This window comes from Megalobrama amblycephala, linkage group LG6 (genome assembly GCF_018812025.1).
Source record: "Megalobrama amblycephala isolate DHTTF-2021 linkage group LG6, ASM1881202v1, whole genome shotgun sequence".
Taxonomy (NCBI): Eukaryota; Metazoa; Chordata; class Actinopteri; order Cypriniformes; family Xenocyprididae; genus Megalobrama; species Megalobrama amblycephala.
This window is the reverse complement of record NC_063049.1, coordinates 22,769,534-22,789,223: the sequence shown is the minus strand read 5'-3', so window position 1 is coordinate 22,789,223 and position 19,690 is coordinate 22,769,534. Positions and strand designations below refer to the sequence as shown.

The 19,690-nt window shown below is 37.3% G+C and overlaps 2 protein-coding genes across 3 annotated transcripts; both read right to left on the bottom strand.

The window, feature by feature from the left end:
- Window positions 1–75: 75 nt before the first annotated feature.
- si:ch211-218d20.15 lies at window positions 76–3,690 on the bottom strand. The gene is made up of 8 exons (XM_048193456.1): window positions 2,890–3,690; window positions 2,685–2,803; window positions 2,546–2,606; window positions 2,378–2,448; window positions 2,192–2,294; window positions 1,016–1,134; window positions 761–906; window positions 76–682 (listed from the first exon to the last, which is right to left on the bottom strand). Exons 1-8 carry the CDS (start codon window positions 2,951–2,953, stop codon window positions 577–579), a joined length of 789 nt encoding a protein of 262 aa, XP_048049413.1. The 5' UTR covers window positions 2,954–3,690; the 3' UTR covers window positions 76–576.
- Window positions 3,691–3,846: 156 nt separating this feature from the next.
- Window positions 3,847–19,383, bottom strand: med14 (mediator complex subunit 14). 2 transcript variants are annotated; one of them, XM_048193435.1, is made up of 30 exons: window positions 18,978–19,383; window positions 18,484–18,510; window positions 18,028–18,133; window positions 17,771–17,944; window positions 17,556–17,685; window positions 17,269–17,397; window positions 16,552–16,659; window positions 15,669–15,801; window positions 15,431–15,581; window positions 14,730–14,841; window positions 12,879–13,004; window positions 12,721–12,799; window positions 12,482–12,641; window positions 12,188–12,382; window positions 11,768–11,902; window positions 11,587–11,663; window positions 11,157–11,317; window positions 10,909–11,055; window positions 10,232–10,323; window positions 9,968–10,120; window positions 9,486–9,755; window positions 9,146–9,362; window positions 8,641–8,766; window positions 7,331–7,513; window positions 6,422–6,648; window positions 6,058–6,237; window positions 5,573–5,680; window positions 4,972–5,097; window positions 4,590–4,779; window positions 3,847–4,487 (listed from the first exon to the last, which is right to left on the bottom strand). In XM_048193435.1, the coding sequence occupies exons 1-30, from the start codon at window positions 19,145–19,147 to the stop codon at window positions 4,414–4,416; spliced, it is 4,266 nt and encodes a 1,421-aa protein (XP_048049392.1). In that variant the 5' UTR covers window positions 19,148–19,383; the 3' UTR covers window positions 3,847–4,413. The 2 variants fall into 2 exon arrangements, with proteins under 2 accessions (XP_048049392.1, XP_048049393.1); XM_048193436.1 differs by lacking the exon at window positions 8,641–8,766.
- Window positions 19,384–19,690: the final 307 nt, after the last annotated feature.

Sequence of the window (19,690 nt, the reverse complement as noted above, 5' to 3'; positions counted from 1 at the left end):
AAATTCAGATGGTTCACATCTAGTTTGATGCACATCTGATTGATTGTTCAGCAATCTGTATTCAAATTTTTTGTGTAATGCCTACTAAACTGTAAACCAGCATATCTGCTTCTCCCGATCACCTCGTTTGAGTTTATTTTGTGACAATGACCAGGCGACAGGTGGAGGTATGAAATCACATCACCATCACAAGCACCATCATGTACAGAAGGGGAAGAACATGTGCAACAGTCACTTCAAGTATACAGATGCATTATAAAAGATGTTATTGCATTTTTTTAAATCCTCTATATGTATGAAAACTCAAACAACTCAACAAACAATGCTAAAAATATATGAAATGGCTAAAAATAAATTACTCACAAGTGGCAGCACTCAGAATGTAAACTTTTCTCTTTGTGTTAGCGATCTTTCAAGGTCTTGAAATAGACCTGGGTCACATTATCACAGTCTTATCTGTGGGTCCATACAGACGAACAAAATCAAATGACACTCTAAATGATCATTTTTCGAGAGAATCACTTTTATTCGGTGACAATTTCTCGCCATCCACTTGAGGCACTGTGGATCCAGCTGTTAGGAGGGGTTAGAGACAGATTCCTTGAGGGGATTTAACTCTTTGGTGAGCTCTTCTGAGAGTGATAGAACCGTAGATATCATGTTTTGTGTTAACTCTGACACCCTGTGAAAAGTAAATCCATTACTTATGCAGGATTTCTTTCTTCTGATTCTTAAAAAAGGAACCAAAAACCACTCTCACCAGCTCGCGTGATGTGCTGGCAACTGAGGATCCAGCTTGGACCCATCTTCTTTCGAAAGAGACATCTTTAACTCTTTGAAATTGGCCTCAATATCCTTTCTTATGATGGATAATGGCAAGCAGTCTTTGAAAGAGTTTAGCACTTGCTGTAACAGAAACAAAAAAAAATGTAATGTTGTACAGAATCAAGCTTTTTTTATGCTTTTTATGGACAGATAATATTATGTGAATGAAGATTAAGTCAAACAAACTCACATAAATTGCTGATAGCTGATGTGCGATGTACTTATGACTGCCCAGATGCTTCACATCTTCATTTACCTGCTGACTAAGCACCAGCAGCTGGTTCAGCCTCCCAATAAAAGGAAAATAAGCTGGAAAAGATGAAACATTTCCAATCAAATGGATTAATCAGCATTTTTTTTTATTGTAGAACACTTTAAAGGGTTAGTTCACCCAAAAATTAAATTTCTGTCATTAATTACTCAACATCATGTCGTTCCTCACCCGTAAGACCTTTGTTCAGAACACAAATTAAGATATTTTTGATAAAATCTGATGGCTCAGTGAGGCCTGCATCGCCAGCAATAACACTCCCTTTTTCAATGCCCAGAAAGCTACTGAAGACGTATTTAAAACAGTTCATGTGACTACAGTGGTTCAGCTTTCATATTATAAAGTGACGAGAATACTTTTTGTGTGCCAAAAATAACAAAATAACGACTTTATTCAACAATATCTAGTGATGGCCGATTTGCTTCATGAAGCTTTACGAATCTTTTGTTTCGAATCAGTGATTCAGCGTGCCAAAATCACATAATTTCAGTAAACGAGGCTTTGTTACGTCAAGTGTTTTGAAACTTCAATAGTTCACGTGACTTTAGCAGTTTGGTACAAGCTCCAAACCACTGATTCGAAACAAAAGATTCGTAAAGTTTTGAAGCTTCATGAAGCAGTGTTTTGAAATCGCCCATCACTAGATATTGTGGAATAAAGTCGTTATTTTGTTTTTGGCGTACAAAAAGTATTCTCGTCGCTTAATAATATTAAAGTTGAACCACTGTACTCACATGAACTGTTTTAAATATGACTTTAGTAGATTTCTGGGCATTGAAAAAGGAAATTATCTTGCTGGCGATGCAGGCCTCACTGAGCCATCGGATTTTATCAAAAATATCTTAATTTGTGTTCTGAAGATGAACAAAGTTCTTATGGGTGTGTAACGACATGAGGGTGAGTAATAAATTACAGAATTTTCATTTTTGGGTGAACTAATACCCTTTAAGCTTGCATTTCTTGAATAAAAGGTGAAATACAAATAAAGTTTATTATTACCCAGGTAGGGTATCAACCATTGGGTGGTGAATGTTACAGTACCGCATTCCAAAATAATTACCATTCTAGCCAATTATTCTACTTCTGTGGTCTCACCATCTGAAGGCGATTTTTCCAGCATGTCAATAGGGCGGCCGTGTATCATATAAACTTCCACTCGAGGGAATACATCAGATAGTCCTATAACATCCAAAAATTCCTAAAGAAATGGAAATGAATGGGAGCACATTATCCAAAAATTATAACTGAGTTCAGAGGAATGGTTAATAGGTGATTAGTTACCTCAAGCTGAAGCACCGAATATTCTGATGAATGTTCAAGGCACTGGTTCATCTGATATATTATCTCAGCCACTATTGACACAACCAGAATCAGAGGTTCTGCATGTATTTGATAGCAATTATACTAATTTTGATTTACATATTGTCATCATTATAGTCTTAAGCTTACCCTGTCTCTTAAAACTTTCAGACTCCTCAGGACTAGTGTCCTGTTTAATCTGCTCCTGAAACTGCTCATGTAGATTAGATGTTTGAATGCTGAGACAAACACACATGTATATTCAGTGTTTAAAGATCTCAGCTCTCACCTGATGGACCTGAGCTCTGATCAATAGATCCAGCTGGCTGCAGAGACACAGCATCTCCAGTGCCAATTGATCACTGCTCAGGTGAATGGGCATCAAGGGCTTCCTCACGCACAGCTCAACTGTAAACATTCAGCAACCGAGAAATAAACAAATTGATGTGTTCATCATATCCAGTTAGATGGTCATTTAATAAAATCGGCATTACCTTTGAAATGTGAACGGTAAGAACAAGGTTTGCAAAGCGGATCCGTCAGACTCACAGCTGCCATTGTCGGTCCGTAATAATCCCACCAGTGACACAGATTTATATGATTAATACGGCATTTATTTGTTTATTTATCCATTAATGGCGTTTCTCTCTCCATGCAAAGGGGCATTTCAGCGGTCCTCCTCTCCATGGTGTTCATTAACACAGCGGCATGAGATGTTAATAAAAGGCGTGGTCAAAAAACGAGAACCCACCAAAATGTGTCGGTGTTTTGTGACTCTGCATTGAACTACCTGCCGCAGAAATAGAGTCAAGTAACTGGAATGGCCATTTAAAGGTACAAGTGTCGGAATGGAGTCGAAATTACATTTTTATACTTTAACGTTGTGTATTTTCAATTCATATGCTTTTAATGTTTCTCAGTGTATATATAGCTAGAGAAGCAGTAGCTATAGAAATATCACGAGGAACCGGTTACTCTTCTTTGCGCTGTTCAGGATGGACCAATCACAGACGTTTGTGGTTTGGTTGACGATTTTTTTTTTCATTTTATTTTTATTTTTTTTTTATATATACCGCTTCGTATTTTACTCCTCAGGATCAGTAGTATCCAGTATTAATTTGTCATGTTCTAGCATTCATTAAAGTCACTTTAGATCTAGGCTACTAAATAAACGTAATGAAAAGTCATCCACGCGTGAAATGACGAAGATAAACCCCTTTGGCAAAGGAATGAACCAGCCTTGATTTGTTTTGTCAGAAGATAATCATCTATTTAAAATCTATAAATGCATTTTTTGAATATAACTTCATACACAATTTTTATAATTCTGAAAAACGCACAACGATTAGGCATAATTATGATGTATAACAATTATTGACATTTCTGCAGTGACATGAGGATAAAATAATTTTGTCCTCTAAATATATTTAATTATTAATGAAAGGCTGGAGTTATTTCCAATGTTTATTAAATAGTAATAAACACAGACAAGAAAAATCTCTTCCATGATTCCAATGAATAACAATAAAACACGGCTTATTTAGGTTTGTCACTCATATTTCAAGTGGCAGAAAATCAAAATAATGCAATCAAAACAAACATTTAAATAGTGTGCTGATAAAGAAAGCATCAATACTTACACAGTACTGATATTTTGTATTACAAAAAAGACAAGAATTTTTCTGCAAAGTCTCAAATAAAAAAAATACAGCTGTAGTTAAACATTTTTTCTATCACAATCATTTCCATAAGAAGTGCATCTGAAAAAAATAAATGCGTTAGCAGAACTTTGCCAAGCTATTTTAAAAAAAGAAGTCCTGCTTTTGTTACAATTTTTAATTTACATGCTTCATAATACAATTAAAAAAAAGTTCCATCATATTTCTGCTCCCTTTTTTGACAATATGATACACCAGCAGAAGAGTCCATTGGCTGCAGCAGAAAACCTGAATCTCCCCGGAATTGGGGCTGAATTTATTAACTGACAAGTCTGGAGAAGTTTCCTAAGAGACACCAAGTTATGGCCGTCCACCGGGGTTCAGCGTGAGATTAGCCATAAGCTCATGAACCGCTGCAAATATTGTGCACTCCCCTGTTAAAAAAAAGGTTAAAAATTAATATTAAATAAAACTAATAAAAGATGCTTATCTGAACATTTAAATCGCAAGGATCTATATAAGAATGATGTGCGAACCTGATCGTGGTGGATGATGCTCATTGAACCTCCTGAGGATGGAGCTGACCATCAGGGCCGCGGCTCCTGAGGAGCTGTGCTGGCGGGGGATATCGGCCTGTTGGGTCAGTCCAGTAGCCATGTCGTACACAATGGGCACTATGATGCTGATGGGCTCCTGGGGTACCTGTAACCTTTGGGTCAGCTGGAGCTGTAGAAGAGAATCTCTTCAAGTTAATACATGTCGGGAATCCACAGTAAATTCACAACACAGACCAAACAGACGTGCTGGAAATCAGAATTCAAAACAACAGCAGTAGTGCAGGACTTGATTTTATCCATTGGGAATTGGTTATATACTGAAAGTGGGCATAAATCAGAAAAGAGTGACTAAATCACTTACAAAGAACAGCATCTTGGTCTTCAGCACCACAGCAATGGTTCCTGGTGGGGCAATGGGAGGAGCACTGGGTGGGATGGTCAGACAAAACTGCACATTCCAATTCAGCTGGGACGCTTGGTCTGGGAACTAGAGGAAAACGATGGACCAATTAGATTACAAATTTACAAAAGTTTGGGGACTGTAAGAATTTTTAATGTTTTTGAAAGAAGTCTATATTTAAAGTAACTGATTTCTATTTTAATATTTAGGCTCGGCTTCACAGACAAGGCTTTGCCTAAGCCAGGATTAGGCCTTAGTTCAATTAGGGCATTTAAATAGCTTTTATAAACGTTCACTAGAAAGAAAGAAAAAAACATTACTGGTGTGCATCTTGTGACAAAACAATGGCACTGATGTTAAGATGATGTGAACAAAAAAATTCAAAAGAACAGCATTTATTTGTATTTATTTCCACTGTAAAAGTCTTTACTGTCACTTTTGATAAATTTTATGTCTTTACTGAATAAAACTATTCTTAAAAGAAAAAAAAAAATCTGTTGAATGGTAGTGTATGCTTTTTTTTTTTAATAAAAAAAAAATAAATAAATAAATGTGCACTTACCAACTCCAATTTCATGATGCGAACACAGTCTCTGAGTATGTTGGTAGGAGCTCCCAACAGCTTTGTAAAGGCATTTAGTGTGTTGTATTTAAAAGGTGGTCCTGCAACCTAAGATGAAAGTGAAAGAGAATGACTTGCACTTGCATTACTGGAGAATACCTGGCTTGATTTCACTTGGCTCAGTTCACTTGGCTGAGTGAACTGATATTCTTGAAAGGTTAAAAAAATATCTGCACCACTATTTGCACCAAACAGAATAGCAAAAATAAGCATTTCCAAACAAGCTTTAAGCATGTTGTCCCAAACCCATGACAAAGGTTGAGCCAATAGTGTTAAATCAAGCTCATAAGGGTGCTCAACCAAACAGATTGCAATTTTGTCTGCTGCTCCTTTCCAAAATGTACTGAACAAGAGGAAATTTGAGCTTCACTGAACATCACATCAAATGATAGTTAGTGAGCTGATGCAAGGAGTTCATTTCCTACCCTGGTCTCAAAGAACTTTTCCAGAACCTGCAGCTCCTCCTGTGACCAGGGTCCAGTGTTTTCTGGTGTGACTTTTAGCTGCAGAGTCTGGTAGGATTTGGGGTTGAGAGCCACTCGACATTTAAGCACATCTGTTTTAAACATGATGACACCTGGTTCATTGGAGTTCACAATAGTGAGCTGCGAAGAGAAAGCAGTCAAGTGTGATTCAAATATACTATGCAAGCAGAATCATAACATTTTGGTGTGTCAAATGATGTGTACAGAAGAAAACAGGATAGACTAAAAGATCGATTCTTGGGATTTAAAAATCAATATTGGTTCATAAATCTGGAGAAATCGATCATTTCAGTTTCTGACTCACGTTGGGTTCTAACTGGATGATTCTTTGTAGGTGTCGCCTCATGATGACAGAGCCCAGAAAGCGCTCCAGAGGTGAACACAGGTAGCTGCCCGCCAGCCCTGGCACCGGGCACGGCATGGGTGAAGGCAGAAGCAGCACATGTAGTTTGCTGTGGGTGAGGATGGTGGGGATAGAAGCGGCCCAGGACCGTTGTGGCAGTTTACGAGGAGGTGGCATTGCCTGTGAACCTACCGACACACACACACACACACAGTGATTGAACTAATTCAGCTACTGCATATTGTTTAAAGGATTACTCAAATATAAATGAAGTTAAATTCTTTTATTCACATCAAACCTGGTGAATAATAGTCATTTACTGGGCTAAACTCACAAAATGTCCAGGTAATATTTCACCCCAAAATCAAAAGAAATAAAAATGATAAGAATTGTCAATTATTTTTAAAACCATCAAGATATTTTGCATTGTAGCATAATTTTCAAGACAATTAAGCAGAAAAATTCAAACTGCAATAATAAAAAATATATATATATATATATATATATATATATATATATATATATATATATATATATATATATATATATATATATATATATATACACTAATTATAATTTCTAATCCATGTTAAAAACATTAATATTTCTGTGGAAACTGTGATACATTTTTTTCAGGATTCTTTAAAAGAAATTTATTTTATTTGATATAGAAATCTTTTGTAACATTATAAAATGTCTTCATTGTCACTTTACTGCCACAAGTTAATGCATCCTTTCAGAATAAAAGTACCCCCCCCCAAAAAAAAAAAACTTTCTGACCCCAAGCTTTTGAACGGTAGTGTAGTAATTTACATATATTACATAAAATGCTGACATTTTTGGACAAGACAGATCTATCTTTAGACTTACTGGTACCAGCTCTAGGGGAGTGGGATGGGTCTGGAATGGGCGAGTGCAAAGAAGGGTTGCCTGGAGACATGCCAGTGATTCGTGCACCGGGGGAGGGTCCAGAAACCTGCGGAGAACCTGGCCAGGGGGCAACTCTTGGGCTGGCGGACACTATTGTGTATGGTGAACTGGGGTCAAGAGTTCCTGTAAAATAAATAAATAAATAAAAACATTTGGATCATAATTCAGTATCTTGAGGTGGGCAGCAATTTCCATCGACAATGTACACAGTGATTTTTTTTAGTTCAGAGCAGTAACGGTGCTCAACACAGCCCCCCAAAAATGCACATCCCTATTAAATAGGTGGAAACTCTGAAACATTTCTCTGTGAAGTCAGAGCTGCTTCAATGAAGCACCATACAATGATTTGAACAAGGCAAAAACTGATGCCACTGATTCACTTTCTTTCACACAGTTTCAACTGCAGACCAGTTATGACATTCTGATTCTCCATATTGTGACTAATGTGAGGTAGTGGACAATACCCAGCTGTAATTTACAAAAATACACTATCATTCAAAAGGTTGAGGTCAGTAAGATTTATTTAGCAAGGGTGCATTAAATTGATCAATTTACGTTTACATTACAAAAGAATGGATAGTGGTTTCCACAAAAATATTAAGTAGCACAACTGTTTTCAACGTTGATAAAGTTTTTCTTAAGAATCAAATCAGCATATACAAATGATTTCTGAAAATTCAGCTTTGCCATCATAAGAATATTAGATATTAAAATATTTCTTTTTAAACTTATTTTTAATTGTAATATTTAACAATATTACAGTTTTTACTGTATTTTTTGACCAAATAAATGCAGCTTTAGTGAACATAAGATCTCTTAAAAAAATAAAAAATAAAAAATATATTACAGACCCCAAATTTTGAATGGAAGTATACAAATATTACAAAACATTTTAAAAAAATTTCCAAATAAAATAAAATAAAAAGATCAATCAGGATGAATGGCAGTACCAAGTTTTAATTGTTTTTTTTTTTTTTTGTCTTGCATATAATCATACATATGATTTGGACACAGATGTTTGGTCTCCCCAGTCCCACCAGTCAAAAAAATAGAAAGAAGCAGGAAACAATACAAGAAGTATTAAGCAAGTGCCCATTTAAGCCAACAACATCCTCAGTGTGGAAGGTCGAGTGGTAGCAACAAATCAGATGTCTTTCACCAGCCCATCAAAGATTGAAAGCCCTGGACCGCAGAGGTAAGAAGGAAAGCTAATCAACAAAGCCCTGGATCCAGGCCTCCCATACACTTACCATGTGGGCTGGCAAAGTTGGAGGTCTGCCCCATAGAAATTCCCAGAGAGGAGGGAGAAGGGGTGGGCCCAAAGGGAGAAGGAGCCCGCAGAGCTCCACTAGGGGAATTGGCTGCGTGGATGTTCCCTGCACACAATTAACCAATCAGTGGCCTCATCAACATCTGACAAGAGTTCCCTTTCTCGCATAATCACTTTCACACACGCTCCAGCTAAAGCGTGACAGGAGCTGCAGGCCCTGAATGGAGATGGGTGGTCATGACTGTGGGCATGCTTCTCTGCGAGGATGCACAGTGATGGTGCCATCAAACACAGACTGAACGATAAAAGCATGCACGTCCACAGAAAGGAAGAGCTGGTGGGACGAGTGCAACGAGTGGGACACCAATGAGGAAATGTTTCCTTTCCTTTTGATTCCCCAACTCCATGATGGCATGATCAGCACGGCATGGACAGCAAAATGACAGCACTTGACACGAGAAAGACACATCTATATACACACATACCTGGAGACTGTGTTGTTATCATGGACGGTGAGGGAGGCACGTGGTACGGGTTGGGGGGCGATGTGAGGGGTGGATACACCCCTCTGCCTGGAGGCTGCGTCTGGGTATGGGGCATGAAGGTGTCATCCATGCTTATTGGGGACGGAGGGTTGTCGTCCTCATTGACCGAGCGTCTACGGGCGTCCTGGTTACTATCCACAAACATGTTCAAGAACGTCTGTGCAAAATAATGGAAAAGTGACAATTACATCCATGCACACCTCTAAAGCAGTGGTTAAAGGGATAATGCAGAATTTTACGGGTGGACTATCCCTTTAATAGCATGATTTGCTCCACCCACCTTCAGTCCAGGGGCGGGATAGAAACCTTCAACTATCTTGGTGTTGTCAAACAGACTGTAGGCCCCGTCACGGATAGCCACCACACCTCTGCTACGGCAGTAGATGTCGATGCAGTACATGTTGCGGAAGGCCAGGCGGATGTGAGTGGGTGACTGGGGCAGGATGGAGAAGCACTGGTACGCCGTATTGGTCCTTTGGGTGAGGCCCAACATAGGCACAGTGGGTAGCTTGTTGATGGCATTTAGAGGAGCTAGAGTGTCTGAGAGGACCTGAGAACAGACAAGTATGAGAAAATACTACCAGCAGCTACTAATAAAAAGCACTTCAAATTGGTCAGTTAATTTTGTTTTGAAAACATACTGACAGTGTATTTATTTTTACCAACATAATTAATAAAACTACAAATTACAGGTCATCGACCAGTGACTGCTTGAAAGTGAATAAAGTAAATGATGTTTTATAGTCCCAAGGCTCTAGATACCTGTAGAAGTTGTACAACATTGGGTGTCTTGTTGAACATCTCTTGAAGTTGGTGGAGAATTATGTTGTGACAGTTGCTACAACCTGAATTGGGCCCCACAGTCCCCAGGGCCAGATGGAAACGCTGGGTTACTGAATTCCACTGTATTGTCACCTAAAAGAAACAGGATGGATCTTTACATAAAACAAGTATGATTTGAACTAAATCACTAAATAAAGGGTTTAAGGTTCAACATGCATTGTAACAAGATGAAAAGGTTTTTACCGAGCTGCCTTTGGTACTGCCATAACATAGAACCAGTTTTCGATAATTATACAGTCGTATCTCTGAGAAAAGGCTCAAATAGGAGGGCATTTCTGGAAAATGTAGATAATAATTTAATTACAAGCAATTCGAGAAGTTCTTCAAATTATTCTTAAGTCACATATTTTCTCATACCTACTTTACTGTACAAAAGTTTGGGGATGGTAAGATTTTTTTAATGTTTATCAAATAAGTCTCTTATGCTCACCAACGCTTTATTTGATGATAACACAGTAACAAAAAAGTAATATTGTGGAATATTTTTCAAATTTAAAATAACTTTTCTATTTTAATATATTTTAAAAGGTCATTTATTCCCGTGATGAAAAAGCTGAATTTTCAGCATCATTACTCCAGTCTTCAGTGTCACATGATCCTTGAGAAATCTTTCTAATGTGCTGATTTGCTCAAGAAAAAGTTCATTATTATTAATGTTGAAAACTGTTGTGCTGCTTATTACTTTTTTTGGAGAAAAAAAAATCTTACTGACCCCATATTTTGAAAGGTAGTACAGGTCAATATTTAATAATCAAGCCAAAATGACAATTTTAAATGTACTATGACATAAAAGGAATAAAAGTTAAAGCTGGTTATGACAAAAACTCCTAGTTACCTGGTTAGAACAGTTAGATACATACCAGGTAAAGAGCGCGAGAACTCCAACACGCATTCGTAAAGCTGACTAACGCTGTTCCAATCATTCAAGAACATCTCCACCACTTTCCTGCCACCTACTGGCTCCGACAGGGGATTCTCATACGTCAGGTATACATGCCGCGTGGAAGCTGAATTGAAATAGACAGATAATATTGGGAGAAAAACAATTTATCAGTCAAACATCACTGTATTGTTTTGAAAGCCATTACAAACAAGGAACTGTGTTTACCTTGCTCTTTGTTGGATGTGCCGTTTAGTGGGCAGCTGGAGAAAATCAATTCTGCCACCCAGGTGCGATTATTGCGGCCCTGTAGTCTGAACGTGCAGTCCAGCAGGGAACGCTCTAGAGTTTTTCTCGTTTCCTCACTCACTCCCTTACAAGGTGGAACTCTGAAAGAGGAGGAAAGAAATTAGTACACTACCATTCAAAAGTTTAGGGTCAGTTACATTTTTCAGTGTTTTTGAAAGAAGTCTCTTATGCTCATCAAGGCTGTTTATTTGATCACAAATACATTAATATTTTAAAAATTATATTATAACATTTTTATATTATTTTTTCAATTTAAAATAACTGTTGTCTATTTGAATATATTTTAAAATATAATATATTCTTGTGATGGAAATCTGAATTTTCAGCATCATTAAAACACAAATCTTACTTCAGAATACGTATGGCGTGACTACATCCGTCTCCTTCGACCTGAACTCCCTGATGAGGAATCTCCATATTCGACAACTGCGAGAGTAAAATAGCGTTCAGTAAACACAATAGGTGACGTTTACAAGAAATATCTTCAGATAATACAAAACTGCCATCACCATCTAATAGCTATACAGTACCTCACAGCGTAATCCGATGAGGGGCATGTTGGTGTCACACATAGCCACCAGGTGGGCCAGTTCTTTATTGAAGGCACACATCTCTCCTGACCTCTTGGGTTTCTTCGGTTCAATGGCATTTTGCTCTCCAGAAAACTATGGAGTGACCAAAAGAATATTAACTACAAACAATAAAAAAACCGAACAACACAAAAGGACATTCACTTTTTTTCCCTATATTGGGACGTACATCATAACATGAATTTAGAATATAGGTAGAGTGAATTTCCATTTTATGCCAACTTTAAAGGGACACCCACCTCACCTCTTTAAATACAACACAAAGTGGTTTAAGATGTTAAAGAACAAGATAAGACATATTTTAGGTTCTACTGAGTATGAAATAGTATTCAGATTGGTATATTCAGTTGAGTATCCCACCTTCCTCTTGGATCCAGGGCGAGCCACTCGACCAGATGAAATGTCCTGCACAAGCTCCTCAAGGTTGGGCTTAAACTGCTGCAGCAGCTGAGCGGCAGGCAGCCCATCCTCACTCTCTATCAGACTCACAGACAGGAAGTAGTACTTATACTGAAGCTCTGTCGGATTGTTGGACACATCAAACATCTCGACCACCTTAGTAAAGACGAGAGTTAATTAAATGTTTAAAATTTACATCAATTTACTAAAAATCTTTATCTGTGAGATAAGTAAATTAAACGTTGAAGTGTTTACAATATAGTATTGTGGGAGGCGGGTGAGTTTGATGAAGAGGCGATGTTTTGACAGGTTGCCCACAGGATGCGTGGTTAAGTTAGATAGATGGAGAGTGTCTGCACACAGTGTGGGAAGATGTTTCACAGACTGTCGACATCTCTGCTCACCCAACCAGAATCTGTTCAAAACATAATATATCAACATCAGCCACTGTCATAATATGAAACGCACTAAGAACAGGTAGTTTAAATGATTACTTTAGCTGCTGTAACCAAGTGACGACGCGCTTCATGTCATCGTTGATACTCTTTTCAATGTCGTCCAACATGGACTGATCTGGAAAGAAACCAGCAAAAAAAGGTTAAGGAGTTCAAATTATCAGATGTGGGTTGAATCCAATAGATATGTGACTAACCAACTCCGTAGAGCATTGGCTGAAACATTCCGGAATGCAAATCGACAAATATGTGGAGGCACTCAGATCGCCCGCAGGGCTCCAGTATTGGTATGACTAGTGTGGGCAGTGCAGTCTCTATGAAGGCTGAAACATAAAAACACAAAATTGCACATGTGCATTATATAAGGAATAATTGACGACGTGCAATGAATTAGAAAATAATGCATACCAGAGGTGGTAATGTGGCCACGACGCGAAGCGGAGTTACACCTCGGCCTGGAGTCAATTATTCCGCTTATACTACAGTTACCACACCTCAAGACACTGTTCCGATGTTGTATTTCAAGACATTTTCAGGTTTTTGTCCTTAAAACACTCACTGTGGGGGACTAATTTCGCACGCATCTCATCCCAAGCCTCCGTTGCCAATTCCAAAACATTTCAGAACTAGTAATGGAGGCTTGAGCCTTGATAACAGACTCATACAGTTGATACAGTTATTAACGCAGTAGAGAGAGAGAGAGAGAGAGAGAGAAAAAATAAGCTTGTGAATTAGCCTACCAGATCTGTGCGCCTCTAATGGCAGCGGTGTTTCTAATAAAAGCGAAACTATAAGTTTATCTACCTCAAGAACCGCACAGTTATCACCTCGCTGGTGAGTCATGTTTCTTTTAAAGGGTTAGTTCACCCAAAAATGAAAATTCTGTCATTTATTACTTACTCTCATGCCGTTCCACACCCGTAAGACCTTCGTTAATCTTCAGAACACAAATTAAGATATTTTAGTTGAAATCCGATGGCTCCGTGAGGCCTCCATAGGGAGCAATGACACTTCCTCTCAAGATCCATAAAGGTACTAAAAACATATTTAAATCAGTTCATGTGAGTACAGTGGTTCAGTATTAATATTATAAAGCGACGAGAATATTTTTGGAGCGCCAAAAAAGACAAATTTAGTCTATATATAACGACTTATTTAGTGATGGCTGATTTCAAAACACTGCTTCAGGAAGCATCGGAGCATAATGAATCAGTGTATCGAATCAGCTGTTCGGAGCACCAAAGTCACGTGATTTCAGCCGCTGGCAGTTTGACACGCGATCTGAATCATGATTCGACACACTGATTCATTTATGCTCCAATGCTTCCTGAAGCAGTGTTTTGAAATCGGCCATCACTAAATAAGTTGTTATTTTGTTTTTTTTGGCGCTCCAAAAATATTCTCGTCGCTTTATAATATTAATATTGAACCACTGTACTCACATGAACCGATTTAAATATGTTTTTAGTACCTTTATGGATCTTGAGAGAGGAAGTGTCATTGCTCCCTATGGAGGCCTCACGGAGCCATCGGATTTCAACTAAAATATCTTAATTTGTGTTCTGAAGATTAAAGATGGTTTTACGGGTGTGGAACGGCATGAGAGTAAGTAATAAATGACAGAATTTTCATTTTTGGGTGAACTAACACTTTAAGCTACTCAACTATTTTACTGATTAATTCATCAGAGCAGCGCTGACAAAAAGTTTGTGCGAGTGTGTGTCCATATTATACAGTATGTGACGTGTGTGCGTTTGAAAAAGACAGAGTGGAAGGGAGTATGCGCTTTCAGAACACACAAAAAAAAAAAAAAGTATTTTGTGGCAAAAAAAAAATTACCATAATTTGTCATTTTCATCCTATTGTTTATTATTCATTTTGATATTTGCTTCCCTCTAGAGTTGTCAAAAGTACTGAAAATTTTAAAAAATGTGACGATACCAGCATTTGGTACCGAAGTCAGTACTTTTGACAACCCTACTTCCCTACACAGTATAGCACAGCCTCTCATAAATCAAGTAGGGTGAAAATCTGTGTAAAATACTCACAGTTATCACTAGGGTTGCTACTTTTCAGGATGGCTTTGAGTTCTTGCAGTTTCTGATGCGAGCGGGCATGTACACTATCGATCAAAAGCTTTTCCACTGAGAGATGATCGATCTGAAAGAACAGCCCACAAACAGACTTAATAAGCTTTCATCCTCATTACTGTTATTTTATGTCATTATACATTAACTTTCAAAAGTTTGGGTTTAGTAAAAAAAAAAAAAAAAATGTTTTTGAAAGAAATCTCTTATGCTCACCAAGGCTGCATTCATTTTATTAAAAATACAGTAAAAACAGTAATATTGTGAAATTTTACAATTTTAAATTACATTTGTCTCTATCCATAAATTACATACATTTCTCTAGTCTTCAGTGTCACATGATCCAACATAAATCATTCGAATATGCTGATTTGATGCTCAAGAAACATTTCTTATTATTGAAAATGAAGATTTTTTTTTTCAGCATGCCTTGATGAATAAACTTTAAAAGAACAGCATTTATTTTAAATCTTTTTTTGATCTTTTGTAACAAATGTCTTTACTGTCATTTTTAATGCATTTAATGCATCATTGCTGAATAAAAGTATTAATTTATTTTTAAAATATAATTGACCCCCAAACTATATTCATCATGGAGAAGCTTATACAATGATCATTACAAAATTATTAATATTATTATCAAAAAAACTTAAGATACTCACCTTCATGGCTCTTTCCATTAATCTGGAATCACAGGCAGGCAGTGGAGGCTCATGGGAGATCTGTAATGGCTTGGAACCATCCATCTCATCAATTTTAATGGTGACTTTGTGCACAGGTGCCGTTCCAGTCTTTCTACCCAGGACCTGTTGACTGCAAGGCAAAAATCATGACATGCAAAACCAAAAGAGAAAAATTACACAAAAACTCTGTATTGAATTGGTCAATTTTGAAACTTACTTCCAGACAGACAATGTGAGGCACTTAGCTGGGACATAGCGCTCAACCTGCACTAGATCACCCCATCGCTCTCTGATCAACATCAGAGTCTGGGAATGCAACACCTCCAGCTGTAGTGATAGGCAAAACGAGTCTGACACAATTCATCAAGGAAACAGTTTTAACACTTTTTGTCACTACATTTTTGGAAAACAAAACTTCCAGTTTATAGTTTTGATGACTTTACTTTTATTCTAAAAGTATTCCCAAACAGACTATATAAAATATCTAGGCTGGTAAAACAAAAGCTATACGTTCGATCCCTAGCAAGGGCGATTAATTTAACTGTAACTTCACTGATTGTGAACATTTACTCATTCTCTGTTACCTGGAGTGAGAAATTCCCATTAATTTGTCACCAGAAGACTTTTGTCAGCTCCAGGGCTTTCATTAAAACTACCAATTATACTTCAGGATTTTTGTATCCCGGCCACGAACAGTCAGATCGACAGAGTTATTAAGAAAACAATTGTCATAATACTGTTTATATAGCATTATGGTAAAATTGGAACACTATGGCAACAGCTTTCTTCAGTGCCGAATCTGCCTGTGTACTTACAAACATTCAGAAAACATTCAGATCCTCCCATCAATTTGGCCCTAAAACCCATTTGAAATGTTAACCACAAACACAGAGGTTTTTCAGATTTTTCTTCACGGAGTTCTCTCCATATTTACAATTCTTTGCACCGATTTCTTTCTCTTTTTTACCTTTTTACTGCATAAGCAGCCAAGTTTCCTTGAAAGGACATTTTGCAAGCGAAGAAGTACCCCTGGCCTTCAAGCAACCAAACAAATGTCCTACTAAAATACATAAATCTTAAGTCTTGAGCTGAAAGGATACGGAGGCAGCTGTACATGTCCTGAAGAGGCTTATCATCTCCAAACAGGCGGGACTGTACCAATTCATGGATATAATTCACCTGCATGCTGTGAACCAATGCCCGCCCATCTAAATAAATAATATATAGATATGTTATTAATAAATTAAAACATAAATGTATTAATAAATATGTATAAAAATAAATACACACTCCCATTCAAAAGTTTAGTTCAGTTTTTTTTTTTAAGAAATAATATTTTTATTTAATTCTCTCTCTCTCTCTATATATATCTATATATATATATATATATATATATATATATATATATATATAATTATAATATTATATATGTTATTATATATGTTATTATATATTTTATTATAATTTTATTTAGCAAAAATGCAGTAAATTGGCCAAAAGTGACAGTAGACTTTTAGTTTGTTACAAAACATTTCTGTTTTAAATAAATGGATCAAAGCATCCAGAAAACAAAAATATTAAGCAGCAAAACTGCTAATAAGAAATGTTACTTGAGTGCCAAATCAGCATATTAGAATGATTTCTGAAGGATCATGTGACACTGAAGACTGGGGTAATGATGCTGAAAGTTCAGCTTTTCCATCACAGGAATAATATACTGTATATATGAAAAAGCCGGGAAAACAAAGCTACATTCAGATAGGTTCCATATCATCTTAGTTCTGATGTCTTTTTATTACACACTGAGAACGTCTTACCTCCAGTTTCCTTGTCTTCAACTAGAATCTCAAGTTTAAGAAGTCTCCAAGGGATATCAGGATCATCCCCCATCACTGTCAGTGTGGCTTCAAATTCTCCCTCAACACGAAACTTCACTCGCCCGTTGGCTTGACAAGCAAAGAATTCATACAAACAAGTAAGATCACGCATTGTAAGAACAAAACACACTGAAAATATAGCAAAAAAAAAAAGGAAATATGCATCATACTTATTACAGAGCAGAATAAGTCTTTCCATGTAGATCCGTGTAGAGCTCAGAACTTACCCACAGTTAAGTTGGCCAGCTGTGGGGGCAAGTCAGTGGTGACTAGACGGTGTCGCAGGATTTGATTCAGCTGATTTAGTGTGATCTGCTTCTCTGCTTTGGTTATAGGGTCAGGAGGAATAATTTTGTCCTGAAAACAAATAACCCCACTGATGTTTATTTCCCGTTTTTTGCATCCACTTAAGACCTGCTGAACACCATGTTTGACTACTCACTCGGATGCATGTGGGCAGACGTGGATAAGACCCTGTGGTTAGTACATCAATGGCAAAAGGGATGGCAAAACTAGGCAAACGTGCATGTACCAAGGCGTCCCTGGCCAGTGATGCCAGTCGGTCAGCCGTGTCAACAAATAAATATGCTTGTTGATCCAGAAATGAGGAGATCATCTGCAAACAGAGCTAAGAATGAGTACTACATCAACAAGAACGGAAATAACTCAAATTAGAGGTGGGAAAAATAAATCACGTACCGCACATTTCTCCACCTTCCCGGCATTACTTGCCCATTTCACAAGAGCAAGCAGACGTACAAAGAGCTGCCGTGTCCGACTGGCAAACTGAACAATTTCAATTTTCCTGTAAGAGACAGATTAAATCAGTTATGTCTATATGCAAGCATATAGCCAGTGGGTTTCAATCAAAGACATATCATATAGATAGAGTTTTTTTAAACAATTTATACTCTGAAAAAAATATATTATTTTAAACATATCTAAAATATTATTTGGAAAATATTTATTTTCTATAAAGTTACATTATGTTTCTTTTTTCTACTCCTAGTACTGTACTGTTTATTTCTTTTTACACTGGTTTTTTATTCCCCTGCCTGGTTGCAAGGAGGCTCTACTTTGAAAACCCCTGATGTAACCAATATTACAATAATGTTTTTGGGGAATCTAAATGGAAACAGGAGGGCATTTTCTTACCTTTCCATGTCTGTTTTCCGTGGAAGTCTGTGAAAATCATAAAGATATGGTTAAATAACATCAAATGACAGCACAAATCATGTTACATCTTACATGCAGAAAACTTGGAAGTAACATAAAGATCTTTTTCCACAGAACAAGAAAACTTGGAAATCTCCATATCTTCTCTGATTAAAGCAATGCAATATACTTAGGAATATCAATAATATCAACAGAATATTACAAAATAAAAGTTCACGCCTGGGTCACTCACCATATCCCAAATTCATCTAGGCTGAATCTAGGCAAGTATATTTGACTGGTCACCCCAGTCAAATATACTAGATTTATGTTAAAATACTTATATGACATTAGAAGTCATATATGGGTCAGTAATAGGTTGCAGCAACACTAAAGTTAAACTTATGGGCCAATGCTCAACTAAACGTAACTTTATTTACCCATGCCTGACCAATGACCATTCATAACAATCAGCCCCTCTCTCATGAACTCACAGCTCAGCCAGCAGAGTGATCTCATGGTAGGTTCGCTGCAGCAGAAACTCGATCAGGAGGCTCAGTCGAACTCCTTGAGTGGCCGGGGCTCCCGGAGGAGGCTGCGGAGCTGAGGTCGGACCCCCGGCGGGGACCAGCTGCCCGTCCGAACCGATCTGAACTGGAGCCATTTTATATACAGCGAGAGCAATATACTATTGCGGATAGTAGCCTTTCCACTCGCGTTTACCGCAAACTAGGCCGAGAGAATATTATTACGCGTATGTCCTAATGTTTATATTCTGCTGAAACGATTTCAACCCATGGAGAAAAGAAGAAATGAGCCTGTAACATGTAAGATGTGGAGAGATGGAGCTCCGCCATCACCCACTGGCGCTGAAGCAGGAAACAAAACTCTTCTTTCCTAAATGGCGCTGGATAAATTATTTAAAATAAAAGTCTGAAAGCCAAAAACGTGTTTTTTAAAAGTATAACATTTGTTTGCATTTCTCTTTATGTCTTTCACAGTACATAAAAATGGAAGACTAACTTAATTTTTAAAAATACATTTCGTCTATCTGAGGAGTCAAATAACATTTTAAGCAATGCTGCTTAAAATAGAAGAGCCTGGGAGACCTTTATTTTGCCAAAGCAAACTGACAAAAAGAATATCCGTTTTCGAATGTATTTGTATATTTTATTTTAATACAGCAAGCATGACAAAATAAAATTAA

Bases quoted from the DNA above. Each gene is read 5' to 3' on its own strand.
- si:ch211-218d20.15 (XM_048193456.1), bottom strand. From the start codon at position 2,953: ATGGCAGCTGTGAGTCTGACGGATCCGCTTTGCAAACCTTGTTCTTAC. The intron at 2,804-2,889 runs GTAATGCCGATT...GAATGTTTACAG, and splicing joins TTACCGTTCACATTTCAAAG to TTGAGCTGTGCGTGAGGAAG. The intron at 1,135-2,191 runs GTGAGACCACAG...CATCTTTTCCAG, and splicing joins GGAAAAATCGCCTTCAGATG to CTTATTTTCCTTTTATTGGG.
- med14 (XM_048193435.1), bottom strand. From the start codon at position 19,147: ATGGCTCCAGTTCAGATCGGTTCGGACGGGCAGCTGGTCCCCGCCGGG. The intron at 12,642-12,720 runs GTAATCATTTAA...TGTTTTGAACAG, and splicing joins ACTTGGTTACAGCAGCTAAA to ATTCTGGTTGGGTGAGCAGA. The intron at 10,324-10,908 runs GTATGTATCTAA...TACATTTTCCAG, and splicing joins GTTCTCGCGCTCTTTACCTG to AAATGCCCTCCTATTTGAGC.